Genomic DNA, 26,258 nt, shown 5'->3' on the forward strand with positions numbered 1-26,258 from the left:
TATCTTTTATGGTCAGATTAGACAATGATAAGGGATTTGGGTGGGAGTATGTATATCATTCCAGAACAATTTAAATTTGGATTTCCTTTTCTGTATTGGGTCAGAGAATCAGTTTTTCGTCATGAAACAGGAATTTGTTCTTTATTTTTGTAATAAAGGAACTATTATTTGATGGCCATGGTGGTATATGCCTTTAATCCTAGCCCTCGGGTGATAGGCAAGCAGAGGTTTGTGTTGTCGAGGACACCCTGTTCCTCATAGTGAGGTGCCAGAGCTTCATAGTACGACCACCTCATAGTAGTAACACCGCAAAAGTAGAAATAACCCCATATTCATTATTCGACATTGTTTTCAGGATGTGCATCCTCCCTAAAACAGTACAAAGATAGTTGGCTGTTCGCAGTCTGCAGAGAACATCTTTTCTTCTTTCTGTTTTGATTCTTCACTACACAGTTGGGGGTTCACAGATGAAACTGAGTCAATTGTAATTTTAAAAAGTTTTCATCTTTCAGGGTTCATGCCTTCTTAGAGCAGTGGGGTCTTGTTAACTACCAAGTTGATCCAGAAAGTCGACCCATGGCAATGGGACCGCCTCCCACTCCTCATTTCAATGTGTTAGCTGACACACCCTCTGGGCTCGTGCCTCTGCATCTTCGATCACCTCAGGTAAGGTAGTGGTGACAGCTCTGGGGCCTGCCTGGTAGCCCTGTCCTGGTGCTGCTTCCCACCTGATAGGCTTGGGACGGTTGACCTTTGCTTTTCATTCCTCCAGTTGTATATGTAATGTTTAAGGTATTGCTGTGCCACCAATTCTGAGACTTTCTCCCACGAAATTAACGCATTTACTGTTACCCTTGAACCCCTTGCCACCAGTATCACTAGGAAGTAAGCAGATGATACAGAAACTTGTTATTACGTCTGTGTCTGGGCTGTGTGCATTTTTTTTTTTTTTTTTTTTTTTTTTTCGGGGCTGGGGACCGAACCCAGGGCCTTGCACTTTGTTAGGCAAGTGCTCTACCCCTGGGCTAAATCCCCAACCCCGGCTGTGTGCATTTTAAAGGCTTTATTAATAAGTTTACTCATGATTTCAGAAGTAGACATGCATGGTGATGTATTACTAAAGGACATTCATATTGTATTTGCTCCTCATTGTCAAAGAGAATATAGATTAGCAGGAAAATTGCCTATCTTCTGTGACTAAGGAGAGCACCAGAGGTACTTGCTTTTCTCATGTTGAGTTTATTGACAGTTTACTGTGGAGATAGACTTAGTTTTTTGTTCTTGCTGAAAGTGGTTATTTCATTTCATTTTTGATTTTGAGACCTATGTAGTTCTGACTCTTGGACCTCTGTAGAGTAGACTGACCTCTAACTCATTAAGACCCACTTACCTCCTGGATCAGAGGTGTACACCATCATGCTGAGCTGATTAAAGAATTAGCCAATCTGAAATAATTATTAAAAACTTGTATGCCTTCGCATTTAAACAGTAAATCTAGTCATTTTGTCTTCTGCCTCACAGGTCCCTGCTGCTCAACAGATGTTAAATTTTCCTGAGAAGAACAAGGAGAAACCAATTGATTTGCAGAACTTTGGTCTTCGAACTGACATTTACTCCAAGAAAACACTGGCAAAGGTAAAGGCTTTTATAAACCCATGTTGGCCACACGCTCACATGTCTTCTTTCTTGTATAGTAAATCCAGTCTGACTTGAGACAGCAAGGTTTCTGTTCAGGTCTGGTGCCCTTTCAGCATTCATGTAGGTGATTAGCAGATAGATATTTAAATAACTACAGACAGGGTTTTGTGAAGGTAGTTCAATTTCAAAAGTAAGTTAAAATATATAGTGAGAATCATGTAATAGGGCTGGAGAGATGCCCAGCAGTTAAGAGTGCCAACTGCGGGGTTGGGGATTTGGCTCAGTGGTAGAGTGCTTGCCTAGGAAGCGCAAGGTCCTGGGTTCAGTCCCCAGCCCTGGAAGAAAAAGAAAAAAAGAGTGCCAACTGCTCTTCCAGAGGTCCTGAGTTCAAATCCCAGCAACCACATGGTGGCTCACAACCATCTGTAATGGGATCTGATGCCCTCTTCTGGTGTGTCTGAAGACAGCAACAGTGAACTCACATATATTAAATAAATAGATCAATCTTTAAAGCTAGATCCTGTAATAACCTTGTGAGTGTCTGTTGATTCAGCTACCAACTCAGACCACAAAGCAGGGTAAGCAGTAAGAATGGAGGGCAGGAATCGTGGCAACAGACAGGAATTAATTTATATGTGTGGAAGGAGAAAGAGGAATAGGATTGACAAGCTGACTGTGTGAGGGCTAACACTAGTCTAGACGTAAGGAGAACATTTGCATTCAGAGGCTGGCAGGAGGCGAAGCAGTGCACAGTCGCAGCCAAGCCTGACAGCCTGAATTCAGATCCCACAAGCATAGGAAAACCAGATGTGCAGCAAGAAGGGGAAAGACACGAGAACCCCATGACAGGAGCAGCTTTCTGCATTTTAAATGACAGACCAAAATATTACTTGAAAATAAGCTGAAAAATTGTAAGTTAATATGCTAAGTATTAACACGACTATTTAAAGAAGTTTAATTAGCTAATAGATTATATCTATGTTCAGTAATAGAAACATAATCCTAGCTTGTATGTGGTGGCTGTCACATGTACCTAGCTTTCTTAGATGTAAAAACAACAATACAGGAATAACCATAGACTTGTGTGTAAGTTAACAACATGTAGTTTGGTTTGGCTTGGTTAAAATTATGGTTGCTTCAGTCAGTAGAATAGTGTAAGACCAAATCCATTCCCAGAACTTTTCATGCTTACTCAAGCTTGTCATCCCAGCACTAGCAGGCTCATTGTCCTGAGATTGAGACTTAACAAAGAGACTTAAAAACCCAAGAAATAAAGATGCTGGAGAGATGGGTCAGCAGGTGAGAGTGCTGACCTTAAACATTGTCAGTGACCTTAAGTCCTGGAGTATCTGACTCAGGCTGTCAGACCCGGGTGGGAGAGCCTTCTCACTCTCAGATGCCTTGCTGGTTCATAGCTTGTTTCTGTATAATTATAAATGATTTTTCTTGTTAGTGTATTTTAAAACTATACCTCTATCTCCCAAAGTTGAAATAGCGTGTAAATAGCATGTAAACACTTCTGGGACTAATGAAAACAAGACGCTGGTACACGCCAAGCTTTCTGTTGAGGTGTCTGAGTGTGAGTTATGGGGGACTCCCCTGCATGGTCTGGGTAAAACAGTTCTGTGAGGTTAATGAAATCCTGCCTGAGCCCCATCTGCATACACTTGTGAGTAGCAAATAATTTCTGGCTTTGTTTCTTCAGAGTAAAGGAGCGAGTGCCGGGAGGGAGTGGACAGAACAGGAGACCCTTCTTCTCCTAGAGGTAAGCGACCAGTGGTGCTGGCCTTACTCATAGCTGAGGAGTCTTTTCTCGCTCTTTTTTTTTTTCCTTCTCTCTCAATAGTTCAAAAAGATACTTTTTGGGGGACTTTTGTTACTACTACACTTTTCTAGTCTTGCCTTTTTATATTGGGTTTAAGCAGGTGGCTCTTTCTAAGGCTCTCCTTACAATCAGAGTCCTTGACTAGCCATATCTATCATGGATTGTGCTTAAAAGTGTATGCTCCAAAGGGGTTGGGGATTTAGCTCAGTGGTAGAGCGCTTGCCTAGCAAGCGCAAGGCCCTGGGTTTGGTCCCCAGCTCCGAAAAAGAAAAAGGAAAAGAAAGAGTGTATGCTCCACACTCACAAGCAAATATAGCTTGTTATTTAGTGCTATTTTGAACCTTTGTGCCATGAGAAGTAATGGTTGTACTTTAAGTAGAAAATGCAACAGTTCTTTGTGCACACTGTGGTTCTAAATTACCTCCATATCTACCTTAAATGTTAGTGCATGGGGCTGGAGTGATGGCTCACACGTTAAAGGACAGGCACACAACCAAAAGCATAAGGTGAGTGGACAGTAAATACAGAGTGAGGTAAAAATTCCTGAGCTACGGTTTGCCCTGACCATGCCGAAGAGAACTGCCTGCTATACTTGTAAACAATAGTACATTTCTTTGCTGCAGGTGGCTTCTGAGCTGGGGTTGTCTTTTCTTTTAGGCAGGAGGCAGGCAGGGATTATCAACATGTTTATGTTGATTCCTTAACTGAGAAGAAATAAGGCTCAGCAGCATTGTTTACTATTAACACTGTCCTGAAAGCAGTTATGTAGAGCAAACACTAGCTTACAAGGCAGGTTTCTGGGTGTACACCCTCTCACCTAGCATTTGAAGATTGCAAGTCCTTTGCCTTCCATGATTAAGTAGGACAACTTAAAAGCCAGATAAATGTGAGATCACTGAAGGTAGGAGAGAGAACCTTTTTCAGATTTGTGAATCTGTAAGGCAAAGCTTTTACCTAGATCACACACACTCCTGCTTCTGTTCCAGACCCTCCCCACCCCACTCTCATTCCCCAAAAAAGGGTATCAGGAAATCATGCCACCAGAGAGAAGTAACAGTAGCAAGCCCTAAAAGGTTGACAAGTTGTTTCATTTGTTATATTTTCTTACTATTTATTTTCTGTATTTAATCATATAGATTCAGGTTTTCGTTTTTGTTTTGAAGGTTTTTCAGACTTTTTACCAAAACTCTAATAAATTTTATGACTCATTCTATTCTGTCCTGTCAATCTTTTACTGCTAGCCTCAATTTTTATTAAAAATCCATTGTCTTGTAGACCTTAGTGTGTTTGTATGGGTAGATGATGATGTGTATGTGGAAGGCAGGGCAACATTGGAGTCTGTTCTCTTCTAACATCTTGTGGGTTACTAAACAGTGACTTCGTCTCTCAGCCTTCTTACTTGCCCCTTTTTATTGTTTGTGTCTCTTTCTTACCTTCCTTTCTTTCTGTCTGTCTTTCTGCCCATCTTTTCATTCTCTCACTTTGATTTTCTTTGTATCATGTTGGTCTTACACATAATTTACTCAAATTTTTATTTCATTTTAATAATGTTACAAATATTTTTCCAATTTAAAATTGTTCATTGCGGGCTGGAGAGATGGCTCTGTGGTTAAGAGCACTGACTGCTCTTCCAGAGGTCCTGAGTTCAGTTCCCAGCAACCACATGGTGGCTCACAACCATCTGTAATGAGATCTGATGTCCTCCTCTTGTGTGTCTGACACCTACAGTGAACTCAAGAATAAAATAAATCTTTTTTAAAAAAGTTATTCATTGCTATGAGAGGAATATAAGCATTGTTCTTGCTTGCTCTTACGCTTTTAGCCTGACATTTGATACTGTCGTGGTAATCTTCAGCCACCATCTCAGAGTAGATTCTTTGAAAGTTTTCATGTAAAGAGTAGTGATCCAGTTTAAACTAATATTATAATGTTCAGGTATTTCATTATTGTTTTGTTGCCTGATTGACAACTTATTATAAGGGTCACTGCCAGATTAGCTTTTACCTTAATGTAGAAATAATTATTTATGTTACTAGTTTGAAATAGGATCTTGTCCACTCTGTTATCTTCAAATCTTGTGTCTCAGTTTACAGAGGGTTGGGGTTGAAGGGCATGTGCCACCATAACTACTAGATCACTACCCAAATTTTTTTAGAATTCTGTCTGCAGAATCTTAGCAAGGTTGGGTTTGCATGCCTAGCACTCTTGAGCCTGTGAACCAGGGTTAGTAGAAGTTGAAGACCAGCCTGTATCACATAGTGAGATTCTGTCACACAGAAGAGGAAAAAAGTGCACTGGCTTCATTTTTCTTCCCTTCTATTTTCCTTCCTTGTTATTTGATGCTATCACCCTTTTTTGTGTGTGTTCACTTAGGCTCTGGAGATGTACAAGGATGATTGGAATAAAGTCTCGGAACATGTTGGAAGCCGTACTCAGGATGAATGCATCCTCCACTTTTTGAGGCTTCCCATTGAGGACCCGTACCTTGAAAATTCAGATGCTTCTCTTGGGCCACTAGCTTACCAGCCTGTCCCTTTCAGCCAGTCAGGAAACCCCGTGATGAGTACTGTTGCCTTTTTAGCATCTGTGGTTGACCCTCGAGTAGCATCAGCTGCAGCCAAAGCAGCTTTGGGTATGTACTTCCTGTGAAAGCTACCTCTCCAGCACTAAAGTCTGACTTTATATTCAAATATGATTAGCCATGAGCTTAACATTTGCCTCAGTTATATAAAGTGTATGCTGTGCAAGCATGAGGGCCTGAGTCAGATCTCCAAAGCCTGTGTAAAAGCTGGAAGCTCTAGTATATGCTTATAGCATCTATACTGGGAGACATAATAGATGGTCTCACAAGTCATCCTGACAGGGATAGTAACTCAGAGATAAGGAGGGGGAGAGAAGGAAAGAGAGGGAGGGAAGATCACTTACCATGATCTATCTCTGAAGGTCAGGATTAGCAAGCAGTGCAAGGGTGAGCTTTGTCCTACTACGTGTGCCTCATGAATTGAATTGTCAGCCTGGCCACAAATGTCCATTCTAGCTGAGCCATGTTGCTGGCCCATAGAATATTTGTGGATTTAGAAGAACAGCTAGATAGGTTGGCATAACCTGTGAAATTGCAGCTTTTTTTTTTTTTTTTTTTTTTTTTTTTTTTTTTTGGTTCTTTTTTTTTGAGCTGGGGGATCGAACCCAGGGCCTTGCTTCCTAGGCAAGCGCTCTACCACTGAGCTAAATCCCCAACCCCAAATTGCAGCTTTTTTGAGGAAGAGACAAAAGAATCAGGAGTTTAAAGTTCAGCGTGGACTATTGTGGATCTTGTCTCAACCAACATACATGTACATACACACTCATGTATAAAGGAAAGTAAGTGTTTTATGACATTAGGATATTGGTAGAGATATAGCATGGAAGCTACTTAATTTATTTTCAATAACTTAATTTCACCCAGGCATCTTTTATATTGTAGGATTTACATTTTTAAGGTTATTTGATCCTTGGTGTTTTTACAGTTACCAGTCTTGCCAGCAGAGTGGTGAAATCAGGACTGAAATTTTACTTGTTTCTAATAGATCTGTAAACAACTTTTCAAAGTATAATAAAGAAGGCACTATTATGTTTTGGATAATAACCTAGGGAAGTGGTTGGATTGATTCATTTTATATTTTCCCTCTTATGCTCACTGTATAAACTGATGTTACTTTGTCACACTAGGATCAAATATCTATGCAAAATTAAGATATTGTCTTTGTGATCTTGAATCAGAGGAGTTTTCTCGTGTTCGAGAAGAAGTACCCCTGGAATTGGTGGAAGCCCATGTCAAGAAAGTACAGGAAGCTGCAAGAGCCTCTGGGAAGGTGGATCCTACCTACGGCCTGGAGAGCAGCTGCATTGCAGGCACTGGGCCCGATGAGCCCGAGAAGCTTGGTGCGTCACTGCTGAGTACAGCATTCGCTTTAGAGATGCTTATATTCCTGTCAGTGTGCAAAATCACGGGCTTTGCTTACACACAAGCAATCAAAACAATATAATGTGCCTCTACATTTTATTATATATATTTTTCTCACATTCTTGTGAGGTGGACAAGGGGGACGTGGTACAGAGAAAGCAAGAGCTAAAAACAGTGCCTGATAACTGAACAGTATCAGTTCCTCAGTATGTATGGGTGTGAGTGTGTGTGCCATAGGTGTAGTATTTATGGGTGTGAGTGTGTGTGTGAGTGTGTATGGGTGTGAGAGTGTGTGTGTGTGTGTGCCATAGGTGTGTGAGTATGTATGGGTGTGTGTGAGTATGGGGTGTGGGAGTGTGTGTGTGTGTGTGTGTGTGCCATAGGTGTAGTATGTATGGGTGTGTGAGTGTGTGTGTGTGCCATAGGTGTAGTATGTATGGGTGTGAGTGTGTGTGTGAGTGTGTATGTGCCATAGGTGTGTGTGTGTATGGGCGTGTGTGTGTGTGCCATGAGGTGTGTGTGTGTGATGTGTGTGCCATAGGGTAGTGTGTGTGTGTGTGTGTGCCATAGGTGTAGTATGTATGGGCGTGTGTGTGTGTGCCATAGGTGTAGTATTTATGGGTGTGTGAGTGTGTATGGGTGTGAGTGTATATGTGTGCCATAGGTGTGTATGTATGGGTGTGTGGTGTGTGTGTGCCATGGTGTAGTGTTTATGGGTGTGTGGTGTGTGTGTGTGTGTGTGTGTGCCATGGGTGTAGTTTTATGGGTGTGGTGTGTATGTGTGCGCCATAGGTGTAGTATTTATGGGTGTATGAGTGTGTGTGTGTGTGTGTATGCCATAGGTGTAGTATTTATGGGTGTGTGAGTGTGTGTGTGTGCGCCATAGGTGTAGTATTTATGGGTGTGTGAGTGTGTGTGTATGCCATAGGTGTAGTATTTATGCCATAGGTGTAGTATTTATGGGTGTGAGTGTGTGTGTGTGCGCCATAGGTGTAGTATTTATGGGTGTGAGTGTGTGTGTGTATGCCATAGGTGTAGTATTTATGGGTGTGTGAGTGTGTGTGTGTGTGTGTATGCCATAGGTGTAGTATTTATGGGTGTGTGAGTGAGTGTGTGTGTATGTCATAGGTGTAGTATGTATGGGTGTGTGAGTGAGTGTGTGTGTATGCCATAGGTGTAGTTTTAGCACATGCTTTTGACCATGGACACATGGAGAACAGAAGACCAGATTTCTTCCCATTACAATCATACAACCTAATCTAAGGTTTCGGTATAATATGTAAATATCTAAGTAAATAACATTTAGTTTTTAAGTTACTTTTGTTTATTTTATATCAAATTGTACACAGCATGGTTTTATGGACATGACGTAGTTTGCATGTGTTTTGTAGAGATAGGAATGTTTTTCTTCAGTAACTAACATAATGGGATGAATATCAGTTTCTTAAAAATATTTATTTTTTATGTATCTTTATATATTAAGTGTTGAGTGCCGGTGCCAGTAGATTCCAGAAATGGCGTGTAGGGTCCCTTGGAAGTAGGCATTACAAGCAGATTCAAGCCTCCCAGCGTGGGTGTTGGAAACCAAACGCTGACTCTTTGAAAGAGTAATCAGTGCTCGTAACCTCGTAGGCATCTTTTCCCTCCTCCAGGCGTCCATCTTAAGTGTTCTATGTGGCATGAGTACAGCAGCACTGTGCCACTTTCCCTCCCACTGTGTGGGTACTGAAGTCCTGACTCAGACTTGGTGCTGTGCCTCTCCCGACTGAGCCATCTTACCCGTTGCTGCCCGTTTTGAAGGATATAACTTTGATCCAAATGATGGAATGAGCATGCATTCAGCGGGCAGTGAAGGTCTGGTCTGTCAGACATCTTACTGCAAATCCTGTTTATGTTCTTGGTCTGCAGTTTTCCCTGTTTACAGCTTTATTCCTTAGAGAATCTTTGGCATGTTGAGTTGTGTTTTGACAAACAGAATGATCGGGAAGACTGTCAATTAGCAGATTGTTCACTGAGCTCCTTAACAAATCGTGTGTAAGTCTGAGTCTGCCTTCATGTGGACGGGGCCAGCTGGATCCATTCAAGAGGGTTAAGAACGAGTTTCCAAGCTAGGCCTGGTGTCACACAGTTAGTGCCCACACTCAAGTCAGAGGCTGGTAGATCTTTGATTTTGACGCCAGCCCACTCTAAATGTCTTCCAAATAGTTTATAATTGGATGTGTAATTAATCATTAAGGCCTGGCTTAGATTTAAGTGACTTTCTGATTATTCTTACTTTCTACAAGGGAGGTGGTAGAATTTTTATTATGTAACATATAATTGCCTTTTTAGGTCTTTTGTGTCAAATTAGGTACTTTTTTGTCTTGATAAATATACACATACCTCTTATTACGATTTATATCAAGTAAGATAACAGGTAGAACTAATCGAAAACTGGATGGTTTACAAATGAAGTGCCAAAATGGAGATGGTTTCCAGTAGATAACCACAGAGCTGACTCAATAATGAAGAATACTTATTCAGAATACACTTTATAAGACATCTTTTTGTTACAAGCATTTGAGTCTCTCAGATCTAATGTTTACAGCTCCTTCAGCCCCTTTGAAAATGATTTCAGATTCTCTTCCCATCCTGTTTTTGCCAGCCACATTATTTTTAGAATGACTTTAGCAACTGCCTCCCAATTTATGCCATGTGCCATCTTGTTTAAGGTAATTCTGAACATTCATTATAATGTGGGGCTTGGTGGCACGTATCTGTGATCCTACCAGTTAGGAAGCTAAGGCTCGTGAGTTCCAGCCCAGCTTGGTCTGTATAGTGAGACCCTTGTCTCAAAGCTTAAAATTATTTTAATTAGGTATTTTAATTATTTCTTAACTCTGCATATGTGGGTCATTCTACAATATGGGCCAAAGGATTTTCAGCTTTCTGCTCTGTCAACACCATCAAATGGTAGTGGGATGGAGTCTGAGTCTGCTCTAATATTGGTAGTGTAGGGGCCACAGAGATGTGCCCCTGAGTACTAGGTTGCCTTTCAGAGGACAAAGGTAGGATTCCCAGGATTCCCAGGGATGTTTACAGCTGTCCATAGCTCATTTCCAGGGACCAGATGCCGTGGTCTCCACTCCAGGGCCCCTGCACAACACACATGATGTTCAGGCAAACGCATACACATGAAATAAAATTAAATAAATTGAGCAGTTTCTACCTGACCATGGTGGAACACATCTTTAATCTCTGCAGAAGCAGATGGATCTCTTTGAGTTCAAGACCAGCATGGTCTATATACTTAGTTCTAGGACAGCCAGAACCATGTAAAGACTCTGTCTTAAAAACAGAGAGAGATCAATAATAAATAAATAGGGTGGGAGTCACACTTCAAACAAAGCAGAAGCTGTTTTCATAGCATTAAGAGATAAATACAGAAATGTAATTAATTAAAATATTTTTAGACGTTGTAAGAGTATAAGAACTATTTCTCGTTTTTCTTCTTTCAGTGGCTCTTCATCATATAAGTAGATATTAATTTACATAGCCTTTTATCTTTGAATTACAGTCAATTTTAAAAAGTTGATGTCAAGTTTGACTTGCCTTACAATAGATAATGTGAGTGTGTGGTACATTTAGAATGTGCAAATAAAATATAAAATTGTGGGTAGATTTTCAAAAGCAACAATGTGTATTACTTTTTGATGATGGTGCATATTTATTAACCCATGATGTTTGAGGTTCGTTTAAAAACTCATATTACTACATTTTCTGATAGTATTCTTCTCCAATCTTACCAGCTCAATGTATCTTCATGTTTTGAGACAGGATATCACTATGTGGACCATCTTGACCTTGAATTCCCAGATCTGCCTCTCTCTCTGACTCAGCCTCTGGAGTGCTGTGATTAAAGGTGTGGGTCAGCACCCCAAGCCAAAAGCTCCACTTTAAATCTGAACTCAGATCAGACCATGGCTGATGATTCTCTTCCTCCTTTTTCACCTCACCTCCACTCTTAACAAGAGAAATCCTGTCTTTAAGTGGAGTTCTATTATATGCAATTGAACAACGTGTGTTAAGTATGATTTTGCTAGGTCTTAGACATTGTAAAATATGAAATATTTACACTTCTGAGAAATTTTTTTTCTACTCGGTATTTTATTTTCCCACTTATCCATATGTTATCCAGGTAGCTGTTTAATCCCCTCCTGTGCAATCCGTTTTGAATGATTGCAGTCCTGTTTAGCTTCCCACTCTCAGTGGGCATCTGGGAGCCGTGCCCTTGTGTCTTATTATAGCATCTGTGTACGCTCTTCATGCTTCATAGAGTTCTAATACACATTCTTTTAAGTACTTTTTTTTTTTTTTTTTTTTTTTGGAGCTGGGGACCGAACCCAGGGCCTTTTGCTAGGCAAAGCTCTACCACTGAGCTAAATCCCCAACCCTCTAATACACATTCTTAACTACCGTGTAGTTGGACTAGCGGACATGTGAAGACCATGGACCCACATCACTAACTTTGCTCTTGATGGTATCACTTTAATCAGATTTGTCCTTCAGACCTGGAACATGGACATTCTCCAACCTCACCCATCCTTTCTCATTTGTAAACAAGTCCTATGCTCAGCAGAAGGTTAGGAAATGCAGTCTCCCCCAAAGCTTGTGTCTTTACTTGCAGCCTGTCATTCGACTCTATCTGGGGTGAGAGTCCCTCCCGATTAGTTTGAAATGTCACTTCTGTGAGCTTCCCTCATATAGACTTCACTTACGTCTCCTCTCTTTCCTATTTCTGGGCCAATCCATGAAAGCTAATTTTGGCTTCTGCTCTGTTTCCTCACAGTTCTCCTATACGAATGCCTCATTAACTGTTTTGCGTGTAGTTTCTCCCATTTTGTTACTCATTGCTTTTTGTTTTTTTGAGAAAAGATTTCAAACCCACAGAGCTCGCTCTGCTTCTCCCTCCCCGATGCTGCAATTAAAGGTGTACACACATGCATGGCTTTCTTGGAGACTTTGGTTTTATTGTTTTGTTTAGATTTATTCTGTGAATACGGGATTGTTTATGTGCACCTTCTGCATGCATGGTGCCGTCAAACGACAGAAGACGACATTGGATTAAGTGGACTTGGATTATGGATAGTTTTGAGCCCCTCTATCAGTGCGGGGATGGAACCTAGCTAGCTCCTCCAGAAGAGCAGCACATGTCACCAGCACGTGTCACCAGCTCATCCTTTGACGATGCAGCGGTTACTTTCTAATAGAGTTAGCTTTTCTTATTTATGCTATAACATCATTTTGTATCAGTTTGTGGCTATTTTCTCCCTTGTCTTCTTTTATACACTGCTATCATTTACTTATTTTCTTTTACCTTGAAATTTTCTTAAAAAACAATGAATCTTGCAGATTTTTCCCCACTTCAAATCCAATTCCCCTACCTAAAAATATCTCACTCCCGTCTTTATGTCCTCATCTTTCAATCAAATCTCCAGCTGATGTTAATGGAGCACACCTTTAATTTCAGTGCTAGGGAGGCAGACAAGGGATATGTGTGACTTTTGGCCAAATTGGCTACATAGTCAACTTCTAGGCCAAACATGACTACATAGTGAGATCCTGTCTTTTAAAAAATAAAAAGCAAGGCCTCGAGAGATGGCTCAGTGGTTAAGAGAGAGCACTGACTGCTCTTCCAGAGGTCCTGAGTTCAAATCCCAGCAACCACATGGTGGCTCACAACCATCTGTAATGGGATCTGATGCCCTCTTCTGGTGTCTGAAGACAGCGACAGTGTACTCATATACAAAATAAATAAATTTTTTTGTTTTTGTTTTTTTTTTTTAAATAACGTATAAGCTCCCTAAGTCCCCTCAGTTGGTGTGGGCTGGGTTGGACACTGAATTGGAACCAGAGGACTCACTGCCTGTGGTTTTGGACAGCCCTGTGCAAGGATCAGAGGGTTCTCTCTTCTTCCTCGATCCTGACTCCACCATGGCCTAATTTTTGGACAGCGGTTATATGTTGATGAGATTGCTCCATTCACATCCTGGTTCTAGAGTCTGCATGATCTGGTGCTACTTCTGACGCTCTGTGCTCCTGTCTTTGGTGGCTGGACAAGGGGGCTGCTATTTGACCATTATTCTGAAAACAATGAGATTGGTGGACTCATTAAAAACTACACAACTGTTTGCTTAGTTAGTAGCTTTGAGCACTGTTTTTCTTACAAACAAGCCAGTTTAACATTAAAATCCTGTTACAGTGGTGTGATATAAAATTTTACTCTGTAGAGTGTAGTCTTTAAGAGTTTTTGCCTGGGCTGGTTCATAGAGCCAGGCAGATCTGAGTTCAAGGCCAGCCTGATCTATAGATCGAACTCCAATATAGCCAGGACTACACTGGGAAACTGTGTCCTAAAAAAACAAAAACCAAGTGTCTTCCTCTTTTTTTGTTTTAAGCAGTGTTCATTTTCTATAACATTATCTGCCTCTCTTCCACTATGCCCCATCCCAGAGACTGACTTCAGAACATATTCTTCCCCAATTCTCACAGCAAAATCCTTATTTTTAAGACAGCATGTTATGTAAAATAAAGATTTTTTTTTTAGCTCATTCCTGTTACTAGGTAATTCCTAGGTGGTCTAGAGCAATGTTATAACCTCCTTCTAACGTTTTTCATCTCTCAAATTGGGACCACATATATACAGTTAGATACTTTGTCTCCCTGATACTGCTGATTTGACTGTGTGTTCTCTTTTTCATGGTTCCTGAGTCATTGGTATTTCACTGGCTGAGGCAGCTCACACCTTTGTGTGCTGTGGCAGACGAGTTGACTTTTGCTCTCACTCACCACAATTAGGTCTTATGGTTTCAGCCAATGCAGGACTAAGCAATGTTCCTACAATGCCTGATTGATTATGTGCACATTAAATTGCTGTTAGTCAAAATGAGTTACATTTACTCTTTAACATTTCCAATTATTATATACAGAAAATCCATGTAAGCATAGTACATTTTCTCAACTAAAATTCATTACTATCAAGAGTGCTAGATCAAGACAAATAGTGACATCATTGCTGCTCTGTCTGTTGACCCTGGTATCTCTACCTATCCCTTCCTTATTTAACCACTGCCCTGCTTTTGACAGCATTTATTTTGACAGTATTGCTCTTACACCCTTTTTACTTGCTCATAAAGTATGTGCTATTTATGTCCGACTTCTTTTGGGACCAGGTTACTGATTAATTGTTCCATATATATATATATATATGTATATATATGTATATATATGTATATTTTAGATGGTCTGTAATAACACTGATTTTACCTATTTCCATATTACTTTTATTCTTTCGCTTGTAGAAGGGTCTGAAGAAGAGAAGATGGAGACAGATCCTGATGGTCAGCAGCCTGAAAAGGTAAAGGCTACTCAGATATCTCTTCACCAAAAGGAGTGCAGTCCCTTCTCCTGTGCTGGTTTTCAGATTTTGTGATATGTCAAGTCACCTTCAGGGGACTAGCAGTGGATTTTCTACTTAAGCTACAGTTGAGCAGAGTGTGATGGACACTGCTTCCACAGACTCTTCTCTAGCTCCCTCCACAGCTTGCCCTACTCTCTCTCTGCCCTGTTTAGGCACAATTGGGAATATTTATACAGAAATTGGTTTTGTAAATATTGATTTGTAGGACTTAGGTTTTATATTTGTTCAGAGGAGAATTTCGTACCAGATGATTTTCTAGGAGACTTAGTACCAGCAGAGGAACACTTAGTAACAGTTGACGATAAGCTGACATTGGAGGTAGGTTTTAAAGAGCAAAAAGAACTGTAAAGGGGGTTGGGGATTTGGCTCAGTGGTAGAGCGCTTGCGCCTAGCAAGCGCAAGGCCCTGGGTTCGATCCCCAGCTCCGAAAAAAAAGAATAGAAAAAAAAAAAAGAACTGTAAAGACTGAATGAGAGGGCATGGAATCAACGTGTAAGTATACATGAGTGGGGATTCAAGGTCTTGATCACATGTGTACGAAGTTATATAGAAAAGGAGAAACTCCACTTAATACAATTGTTATGACTGCAGTGTTCCAGATATCACACCGTAGTTTTCCATTTGTGATTTCATTGAATTCTTTTGTTGTGGATTCTTGTGTTTGTGTTGAGGCACAGTCTCGCTGTGAAGCTCTGGCTGACTGGAACTCACTATTGTAGATCCGTGTGCCTCACCTCCATGTGTCTTCTCAGTGCTGAGTCCCTGCACCCTGCTTTTGTTTATTTTGTTTGTTTATTCTTAGTGGTGTGTTTGTTTTACTTGCTTGTACATCTGTGCCACTTGCATGCCTGGTGCCTGGGGAAGTTAGAAGAGGGCATCTGGTTCCCTCCTACAGGATTACAGGTGGCTGTGAGCTGCTAAGTGGATACCAGGAATTCCTCCTGGGTCTTCTGAATTGTTGAGCCTTCTCTCCGGCCTCTCCAGTTTAATTCTTGGAATAGCTCATCAAGTCAGTGATGCGGTGATTAGATGAGATTTTTACAGACTGTTCTGTAGTTTGTCCAAGGTCACAGATTTCACAAATGTTGAACTGTTGGTGGTTTTCAGACACCAAAGCAAATCACTCTTCTGTGTTACTGAAGCTATCAGTAAGTGGCTCGACAAAGTCCTTTCATCAGGGTTTCTTCTGCCAAAGTCAAACCAAAGGGTTTCTTTCAGCCCTTTTAAACAACTATTTGAGAGCTGGAGTGATCACACTTATCTCTTGGATCACCAGAACCCACATAAATACCCAGTGCCCATGATAGCCTGCCTCTAATTTTAACCTCAGAAGGCAGAGACTGGATCCCCAAGCAAGATAACTTTTAAGAAACCCTGCTTCATTGAATAAGGTAGAAGAGTGATTGGCATCGATTACCAATGTCAACCACTGGCCTCTGTGCATACATTCCCACAATCACAAATGCACATACATGTACATCATATACATAAAAATGGGGGGGCAAAATCATGTGTGTATGTCTGTGTATCTGTGTGTGTATGTTTCTTTGGTCTTTGTTTTTAATCAATAAATAATATCGTTTAGTTGCTCTGATATTCCTTGGGTATTGTAAACCGGTCTTAGTAGCAGAGGTTGCAGAAGCACCAGGTACTATATCCTTGAAGTGTATCATCTCAATTGGAGACCCACCTTTCTAATTGGTTACAAATACACATCCCAGGATTAGTCTTTTCCCTGGGTCTGCCTTCCCAGGCCCTTCCAAATCTAGTCTGCTGCTCTCATCCTCAACCATGAAACCTGGTGTTAGCTTCAGATGGTTTCATCCTGACTGGCTGCTCACTTATCTGCGCTCTCTTGTTTGTATGACTTTCAGGCAGAAAACAAAGGGGAAAATGAATCGGATGAAGGGGATAAAATACAAGATGGAGAGAATGAGAAAAACAGCGAGAAGGAACGAGATAGTGACACCAGTGAGGACGTCAAGCCAGGTGACCTGGGCCAGGGCTTCTTATGCCACGTTGTTCCTGTGACTCCAAGGCTGTGGGGAAGCTCTGGTCCTTGGGACAGAAAGACCTTTTCCTCCTTTAAAAACAATTTATTATATTTAAGAACAGTTTTTTATTGTTAGTAGTGTTTGTGGGATTATTGGTTTATATATTTGATTGACCACTATGAGTTTACTTTATTATCTGTGCGTGGGTGTTTTCCTGTGTGTGTGTGTGTGTGTGTGTGTGTGTGTGTGTGTGTGTGTGTGTGTGTGTTTTCCTGTGTGTGTGTTTATGTACACATTGTGCGTGTCTGTTTACCTCCTGTGTGCGTTGCCCTTTGAGGCCAGAAGTGAGTGTTGCACCCTTGGTACTAGAGGTCTCCACAGTTGTGACTGACATGGCGGAGCTGAGAGGAGCTGGGGTCCTGAGAAGAGCTGCCAGCGAGTCCTCTTGACCACTTTTGACAGGATCATGTCTGTTGTTCTGAGACAATGGCTTGATTAACCCAAGCTGACCTGAAACTTGCTTTGTAGCTGATGCTGATCTTCCTGCCACTTCTTCCCAAGTAAAAGATTTTCAGGCTTTTGCCACTATGTTGACTTTTTTTTTACTTTGGATTTAGGGTGGAGGGGGAGATAATTGAGCCTATAGTATTTTGCACACTGTACCACAAGTTCATGGTCCTGCTTGGTGATTTGTTTCTTGTTCTATTTTAAAATTTTGAGGCTGGATATTACTAAGTTGACCAAGCTAGCCTTAAATTGAGTCTGTAATCTTTGTACTTGCTGTCCTTTAGTCTGAGCCTCTAGAGAAGCCACCTTTTCAGCCCTCCAGAGTGCTCAGGTCAAAGGTGTGATACCATCATGCCTCTCTCTTGGGTTTAGTTGAAAGTTAGTGCTTATTCTGGTAGCTGCTTTTTCTCTTTGTTTTCAATAGACATTAAGCAAACTGTTCATTGGCATTTAGATTCCCTTGCCTGCCCTTTGATCTGTGTTTGTGTCTGTCTCCCAGTTCGTATTTATTATCGCCTCATTCTTTTGGAGGGGTGTCACTCTGTCTGTCTGAATTATGCCACTTTATTTTGTCTGTTGCAGTAACATCGCATCATATCTGTCTCACACTTGTGGTATACTATTTCTCTGTCTGATTTTTTCAGACTTGGGAGTTGTCCTCAGATCATTCTGCTGCTTATTGAACAAATATAAGTCTTAGGCTTGTTTCCCCAAGCTTACCATTTATATCCAAAGGAACTGTCCTGAGAACATGACACAAAGACAAAGTGTGCCACTTCCAAAATATCCCCATGGATGTATGCCTAAATGCAGGGGGGTGTGATTCAGTGAAACTCTTTAAAGGGTTAAAAAGGAAAAAAAGGTGTTGGAATCTTTATAACATCAGCCCTAGTTTATCATGTGGGAGAAGTGGTTAAGATGGGTCACTAAGGCAGTTACACCTTTAATAAAGCTTTTTTAAAAATAATTTTTTAGAAGAAAAGGAGAATGAAGAGAACAAAGAGCTCACTGATACATGTAAAGAAAGAGAAAGCGATACCGGGAAGAAGAAAGTGGAACACGAGATTTCCGAAGGAAATGTTGCCACAGCCGCAGCAGCTGCTCTGGCCTCAGCTGCTACCAAAGCCAAGGTTTGCCCCACCAGCCCCCTTCCCGTGCTCTGTTAAGCCATGAATGGTCATATTGTTTGTAGTTAATTGGGAACATTTAGTATAAAGAGCCTGCCTCCCAGCAGGATGACTGTTTGCTTGAATGGCATTTCTAGGTTAAGAAAGCCCCAGGCAGAACGAGGTGTTGAGAGTAGATCCGGTCCTCTGGGTGATGGGTTTTCATTCCTTGTTGGCTTTAGCTTTGTGAAGGCCTCCAGTGGAAGACATAGTTTGAATTCCCCGTAAGGGTCTCATTCATTTTTAATTTGTCTGTGGAAACTGTCTGCAGAACCATTGTTCCAATAATTTTTTACCAGATTGAAATATTTATGATTTTAAAGACAAAATCCTTTTTGTATAAATACTTCATCCTGTATTACAGACTGAAAAGAGAGAACCTAAAATAGCTTTTTCTTCTTGAATTTGCCAGCTTTCCTGGGGGTGGTTTTTTCTATTTATAACAGAGTATCGGCTGCGCTGCATATTTAAAAAGACAGGAAAATGTTATTTTCCCACGCTTCGTGTTAATTTAGCATTTTAAAACATTCTAAAGATGAATATATGAAATTTTAAAAATTTTGCATCCATTCTTCCTGAGCGGTTTCCTTCCATTGTAATTTACCAGACTTCAAGAACTGTAGTTCTGGAGCATTCTTAACCATATATCTTGGCATTTCCTCACACATGGACACAGGTGTTCTTTCGTGGCCTTCAAACCACTGTGCCAGTGTGAATACTTTATCTGTTAAAGGTGTAGGGTGTGATTCATAGCAAATTTCCAGGTAAACCAATTCAAAACACAGAACCATTGTTTGGAGTTTGTGCTCCTCTGACCCAGGTGAATATAAATCCTGGAGGGTCTTCCCAGACACATCCTTACACGCCACAGCAGTACTGTTAGCCCGGCATATGTCTGCTTTTTACTGTAATACCTGTACATCCTGCAGATTTATTCTTGCACGTATTTTGCAAAGATGCCTTTTTTGATTTTATTTTTTTGGAGACAGCGTTTTTCTGTGTAATGGAGCCCTGGCTGTCATGGACTTTCTTATAGACCAGGCTGGCCTTGAACACACAGAGCTCCATCTGCTTCTCCTGGGACTAAAGGCATGCACAATCATGCTGTACTCAAAGATACTTTTTAATCTATATGCTTTTTCTGTTACCATTTATCACAACCGACTTGTACTTCCCAATTATGGGATTAAAGCCGTGCACTACCATGCCTAGCATTCTTGTGGGTTTTGATACATGGTCTTATGTAAAGGTACTAATATCGGTGAGGTTTGTTGTTTCCTTTTTCTGTGATTTTGTCCCTTCACTGTAAAGTTTTCTCTTTTCATGCCTTCCTGTTGTATTATTGGAACATCATCTTGCCTCTGAATGCTGGGGTAATGTGTGCTCCACCGTGCTCAGATGTGTGAATTCTCTCTTGCATATACGATCACTGAGGGCTGTCTCATCAGCAATAGATAAGAGGTTACAAGAGCTCCTCCTTCCTTGGTCTTCACACCTGTTTGTTACCTTCGCTGATCTTTGATTCCTTGATCTTTGTTTTTCCCTGACTTTTCTGGTACCCATCTGTAGTACCCCTTTCACTCTTGTGCTAGGGAACAACCACTGTGAGATTCTCCTCTCCTAGTCCATCCCTACCTCTGCTGTACCATCACCTCCCTGCGACTGACGTGCTTGTTGTGTTTGTTTTTGTTGACCTTTGTTTTCATTTTCAGTCATGTTTATCTGTGTGAGTGTCTGCCTCATAAGTGTCTCATGCCCCATAGAGGCCAGAGGCATTGAATCTCCTACAGTGGGAGATAAATAGGCAGTTTTCAGGCCGCTGCTGAGGGTGCTGGAAATTGAATTAGGCCCTATGGAAGAGCAGACACAATCTTAACTGCTGAGCATTCTCTCTGAGCAGTTGGGTTTGGTTTGGTTTTTTTCATGGGTGTGGGTGTTTTGCCTGCATGTGTATCAGTATCATATGTTTTTCATGGGTGTGAGTATTTTGACTGCATGTGCATCTGTATCATGTTTGTGCCTGGGGCTTGCTGACTCTAGGGCAGATATCTGGTCCCAGGAACTGGACGGCAGTGACCTTCTATGCGGTGCTTGCATTCAAACTTGGGTCCTCTGCAAGAGCAGCCAGTGCTCTTAACCACCGAGCCGTCTCTTGTTGGTGTTTACAGTGAAAGAAGTAGGACAGACAAGCTTTCAGCTCTGACGTGTTCATGAATGATCGCACCCATGTGCGCAGCACCCGCTCCAGGAATACATGGTCACTGCCCCCCAGGAGCTTCCATGGGTCCCTAATGTTTATAATGCGCGTGAGAGTCAGATGACGGCTTTGGGAAGTTGTCTTTACAGAATTAGTTCTTTCCTGTATTCATATGGGCCCTGGATATCAAGATTGGGACCATCAGACACACTTCATCACACAGCAAGCCATTTCACAGGCCTTTTTTGCCATTTTCCTTCATATAAAAATAATCTCTTATTAGCAATAAGTTTTTAAAGTTCACTTCTCATAAACATGCAGATTAGAGACATGCAGATTGCTGCTTGGTTTTTCTTTTTTTTTTCTTTTTTTTTTTTTTTTTTTTTTTTTTTTTTTTTTTTTTTTTTATTATTTTACAGTCACACTTCAGGCTTGGCCTTCCCCCCAGTTCCACCTGCTCCTATTTCCCTGGTCCTTTATTAAAGGCATGCACCACCACTCCTGCCTTCCAGTGTTCAATATTAAAGCTAGTTTCCCTTTAAATCTGGGACAGTGCTGCAAAGTTTCTGCTGTCTAGCTTTCATGTGTGAGTTCAGTGCCTTATATCTGGGTCTGATGGAGCTCACAGCACATAGTCATTCTTGTGCTGCATAGTAATCAGGGGGCAAAGAATTCACTTAAATTACTATAATTAGCAAAGCTTTGCCAAGCAGTCCAAGTTCCTCTTACTCTTACTGTGTTCTGCTGTGTCTATAAACAGCGTTGTTATTCAGTGTTTGTCACCGTCACACGCAGAGGTAATTAGAGTCTCTGCATCTCGCTCTTAAACAGACACGTTGCCTATGGCTTTTCAACGCCCTTGTTGTCATGTGGAACCAACCCTTCAGGAACGCGTCCAGTTTGCCTTTTATCTGCTGATGGGATTGATGTGCTGGGCCACACCTGCAGTGGTCACTCGACTAGGTGCTCCAGGGTTCGTTCTGTCTGGGTATTGAGACTTAGAAACAAGGGGACCTGATAATTACTTTTGAGATAAAGTAGAAACCTCAGACCCAGGATATATTGTCTTTTAGGAGTAATATATTCATTTTATAATTGTCTCACATTTTTGAAATCATTATCTACTTCAGATTTCTCCCTAACCTTACTCCACGTCTGCACAGAATGAAATGGCAAACATGGGTCTGTGTTCATGGAAACTGTCAGCAGAGAGACACTTCCTCACCCCTCAGTCACACATCGCTGCTGCTGCTTATGTCACAGGGGTTGTTTGGAATACACGTAAAGTGAATAGGGTTGCGTTTTGGATGTCATCCTAGCTCTGTGTAACACTGCTGTGCACAGCGGCGGAGCACAGGTTGGTCTAGCGGACCCTTTGTCTGTAACTAGTCACTTTCTGGTATGAATCATCAGGAAGTAATCGGGAATTACATCTACACATCGGAAACCCCGCCTCAAACTGAAGTCAACTTCCTTTTCCTTCATCATGTTTTGTGGGTTTTTCTGCATTCCTGTCTCTTCTTGGGCACAACCCCAGTTTAGTTACTTCTGGTTTTATTCTTGATAGCTGGGAGCTTCTTCTGATCCCTCCGTGGAGACCCTTGGTCACACTGTTTCCAGATTTGTCATGAATGTGTAGCCTGAATAATAAGGTTTTCCCTACATCCTCTAGAGCGTGTCCTTCATTTTCAGTAGTGTGTACAGGAAGGAAAGCTTTTTCAAGTCTTGACTTCAGAAATGTGTGTTCAATACCCTGCATTGATTAGCTACTGTTCATGTCTCTATTTTGAATTTTATTATAACTCACAGTTGTGAAGTCCTGTGGTAACTCTTCAAAAATCTGTTTTGTTTTTTTAAGATGTTGAACCACTTTTGTTCTTTATTCTTATTATGGGCATGTGTGTATAAAGCATATATATTCCTAAATGTAACCTGTTCATCAGTTAAAACCTAATTTCACCAGCATGACTGCCCAAAAATGAGCTAAACAAGCGTGAATAGTTGTTCACCCAGTAGACAAGCTTCCTCCCTATACAAAGAACCACAAAATCATTTTAAGTGGAGTTTTGTTTTCCTTTATAACTTGTTTCTTGTTGTGTAGAGTACTGAGATTTTCTGATTTTCATTCTTAAATTTCCAAAGATACTGATATTTTTTATTTTAGCTTCCCCCACACACACACTTTTAGCTTGTGTCTGGTTGAGCCGCTGTTTTAACATTTTCTGTTTAGTAATATATGGGGTTGCCTACAATTCCTACCTAAATCTCAAGGAGACAGAATATTTTGCGCCAAAACCTATAATTTTCAGTAAGATTCACATAAAAATAGGACTAGAAGTTAGTGATACTGGTCCTCTCCTAGGAAGGGTTTCTGGTGGCTGGATAACACAAAAGAGAACTTCCTAAATGTGACCTCCATAATCTGTTGTTGTACTCCGGCACCTACAGTCACAGATACCCACGCAATAGTAAAATGAAAGGCATGTATTTAAATGAGACTCTACATTACACAGTGCTCAGAATGATAACCAGTGGGAGGTGTTTAAAGTGCACTTGGGTCACCGGTGTGAACCCTGCAAGATCTGCATGCACTGCTGCAAGAATTAGCGTCGGCTTCTACCTGGGTTTCCTCGCTCCTGAGAGTCTCCGCCTGAACCCGACACTGGAGTGTTACTATCTGTAAAAGAATGATGAGACCAGACATTGTTCGGTGGTTAACAACACTTACTGCTCTTGTAAAGGACCCAAGTTTAGTTTCCAGTACCCACTTTGGGTGGCAGCCATTGCCTGTACCTCCAGATGTAGAAGATGTGGCCCCTCCATCTGTACTAGCGCCACTGTACACTGTGTACAGGCTCAGAAGCAAACATTTGCACACACAGTTTTTTAATGAAAAAATCATCAGATGGGTGTATGGTATACATCTTTAATCCCAGCATTCAGGAGGCTGAAACAGGTGACTCAGAATTCAGGGGTAGCCTGGTCTACAGAGTGATTTCCACGAGTGTCAAGGCTACACAGAGAAACCCTGTCTTGAGAATCCAATAAGGTAACCTTTAAAGAATAGTAATTAAAGCTATGACAGCTCCACTTTGCTTCCAGAAGTCTACCTTAAATGCATGGTTAAGTCTTAGATTCTGTAGGAAATAAAGAGGTTGGAGAGCCTTCCCTACATGTTACAAATGTAGCTCGTCATGGTAACGAGATGGCCAAGTAAGCTCTGGGATTTGTTGTGGCCTGATCATTGCAGGGAGTCAGGGTCTGGCCCAGGATGGTGATGTGGCACTTTATTCTCTGTACTGCTTAATTGTCAGGAAGCATCCTCCAACCCATGTGGTGCTCAGGGCACTGCACTCCAGGCATCCAGCCATCTTCCACAGTGACTTCCTTTCTGCTTCTGTGTTGGTCTGCGTAACTCTGGATACTCTTTTCAAGCTTAGGGTGAAGTACTTTTCTTGCCCCACATGATTTGCTTAACAGGGTGTTTGGTGCTAAAGAAAAAAATGCTTATCTTTGGACAATTCATTGAAAGGAAAGGATGGTAAGAACAGATGGGAGGAAAATATCTTTTTGCTCTTTTTAGCTCATCCAGGGTCTCTCAGTTCAGGGATGCAGATGGATATGTAAGTACATAGGTAGGCATAATGATGCACACTTTTCATTTCAGCACTTGGGAATCAGAAGTAGGTGAATTTCTGTGAGTTCTGGGGCAGCCTGGTCTATGTGGTAAGTTTCAGGACAGCTTGTGCAGCTAGAACATGTCACAGAGTCACTTTTAGACAGACAGCTTGGTTGGAGCTTCCTGGAAGAGTGTGCCCTGAGAGCAATGCCTCTAATTCTTGACAGTAACTTACGACTGGAGCCGGGACAAGCAAGTTAAGAGCCTGTCCTGGGCCACAGAGCAAGATATCAGCATGTGTTTATCTGCTGTTTATAGCTTAGACACAAATTGGCCATTGTTATCTTGTTTTAACTCAGAGTGGTATAGGTTTCTGTCCTGTTTCACCTGACACCGCAGAACTAGGAGGTCAGTTAGCTTCCTTTTAGTCCTCATTCTTTCTCAGCTTTCCAAACACAGTTGCCTTAAGACTTTTCTTTTTTTTTTTTTTTTTTTTTTTTTTTTTTTTTAGTTTTTTTTTTTTGGAGCTGGGGACCAAACCCAGGGCCTTGTGCTTCCCTAGGTAAGCACTCTACCGCTGAGCTAAATCCCCAGCCCCAAGACTTTTCTTTTTTTAATATAATTGGTTTCATTTATTTTATTAGCAGTAAATATTTTTAAATATTTTTACTTTCATAATTAAATATGAATATGAAGTTGCTTGTTTTTCTTCTAAAGCAGATGTTCTCTTGGGTCTTAAATATTGCATAATTGAAAATAAAGATTTTATATGATTGGTTCCATGGTGTGGAGAACATAAAGCAATTTGTGAGATTAGATTCTCTCCATCTTGTGGTTCTATAGGTTGATTTCATTATTTCAGGGGGAAAAAAACAAGTGCCTTTACCCACCAAGCCACTCTGGTGGCATCTTTAAAAAGCATCAGGGTATTTTTGCCACCTACCCCATTGGGAGAATTTTCCTTTTTTTAATTCTTTGTTTTTTTATGTCTATAAAATCCAGAAATTTTCTGTGATAGAACTAAGAACTGTTATTACTTTTAACTAAAATAAATCTTTGGAAGAATCAGCATAGAGGCTTAAAGTTTATTCCTCTCAATCTCAACTTTAGCATTTTCTTGAATAATTGGAGTGATCTTTGCCCTTAGCACCTGGCTGCTGTCGAAGAAAGAAAGATCAAGTCCCTGGTGGCTCTCCTGGTTGAGACACAGATGAAGAAGCTAGAGATCAAACTTCGACATTTTGAAGAGCTGGAGACTATTATGGACAGAGAGAAAGAGGCTGTGAGTAAGGGGAATTCGCATGGGTATGTTTTGAAAATGAAAGCTGATGTGCCATTCAGAGACAGAAGTTACATAGTATAAGAGTGACCTGTTCCATTGGTCTTTAGATTTTTTTCTCATTTCCTGTACTTGATAAACTAGTGATTATAAGTAAGGTTTTTTTCTTTTTGTCTACTTTATAATCTTTAATTCTTTTGTATGTCTTAGCTGTAAACTTCTCATTAAACTTTCCCTTTTATAAAAGTTGATTCTTATACTGACTGCCTATGTGTTTGTCAGTGAAGTAAAACCTTATAAATCCACTGTCTGGGTCAGGATTTTCTCTTCTTGATTTTCCTGTCTTTAATATACAGACCCATTTTTCTACAGTGTCGTCCTCACACGTGGCCTTTGACTTTACTCTGCCACTCCTTCCCTCTTCTGTGGGTTGACTGGTGGCTGGAATTAGGCCTAGGTTGAGCTTCAAGCAGCATTTGCCTCAGCTACTTAAGTTCTTTGCTTCTATGTGAATGTACATGAGCGCCTTCATAGCCAAACTACAGTTCAGCAGCTCCATATGAAATCTTGTGACCTTGCCAGTTCTGTCAGTCCCTGTGCTGTATTCTAACTTATATTCTAAAAAGTCTTT

General features: G+C 41.0%; 1 protein-coding gene across 1 annotated transcript in view; it reads left to right on the plus strand.

Moving 5' to 3' along the window:
- Positions 1-26,258, plus strand: part of Smarcc1 (SWI/SNF related, matrix associated, actin dependent regulator of chromatin subfamily c member 1) — a 101,503-nt gene that overhangs the window by 54,053 nt on the left and 21,192 nt on the right. The window contains exons 17-25 of the mRNA XM_032910749.1: positions 513-666; positions 1,522-1,635; positions 3,344-3,403; positions 5,837-6,095; positions 7,223-7,384; positions 14,747-14,802; positions 16,740-16,854; positions 18,342-18,496; positions 25,496-25,630. Coding sequence (XP_032766640.1) covers positions 513-666; positions 1,522-1,635; positions 3,344-3,403; positions 5,837-6,095; positions 7,223-7,384; positions 14,747-14,802; positions 16,740-16,854; positions 18,342-18,496; positions 25,496-25,630 — 1,210 coding nt within the window. The remainder of the gene's footprint in view (positions 1-512; positions 667-1,521; positions 1,636-3,343; positions 3,404-5,836; positions 6,096-7,222; positions 7,385-14,746; positions 14,803-16,739; positions 16,855-18,341; positions 18,497-25,495; positions 25,631-26,258) is intronic.

Source organism: Rattus rattus, chromosome 8 (assembly GCF_011064425.1).
Source record: "Rattus rattus isolate New Zealand chromosome 8, Rrattus_CSIRO_v1, whole genome shotgun sequence".
Lineage (NCBI taxonomy): Eukaryota > Metazoa > Chordata > Mammalia > Rodentia > Muridae > Rattus > Rattus rattus.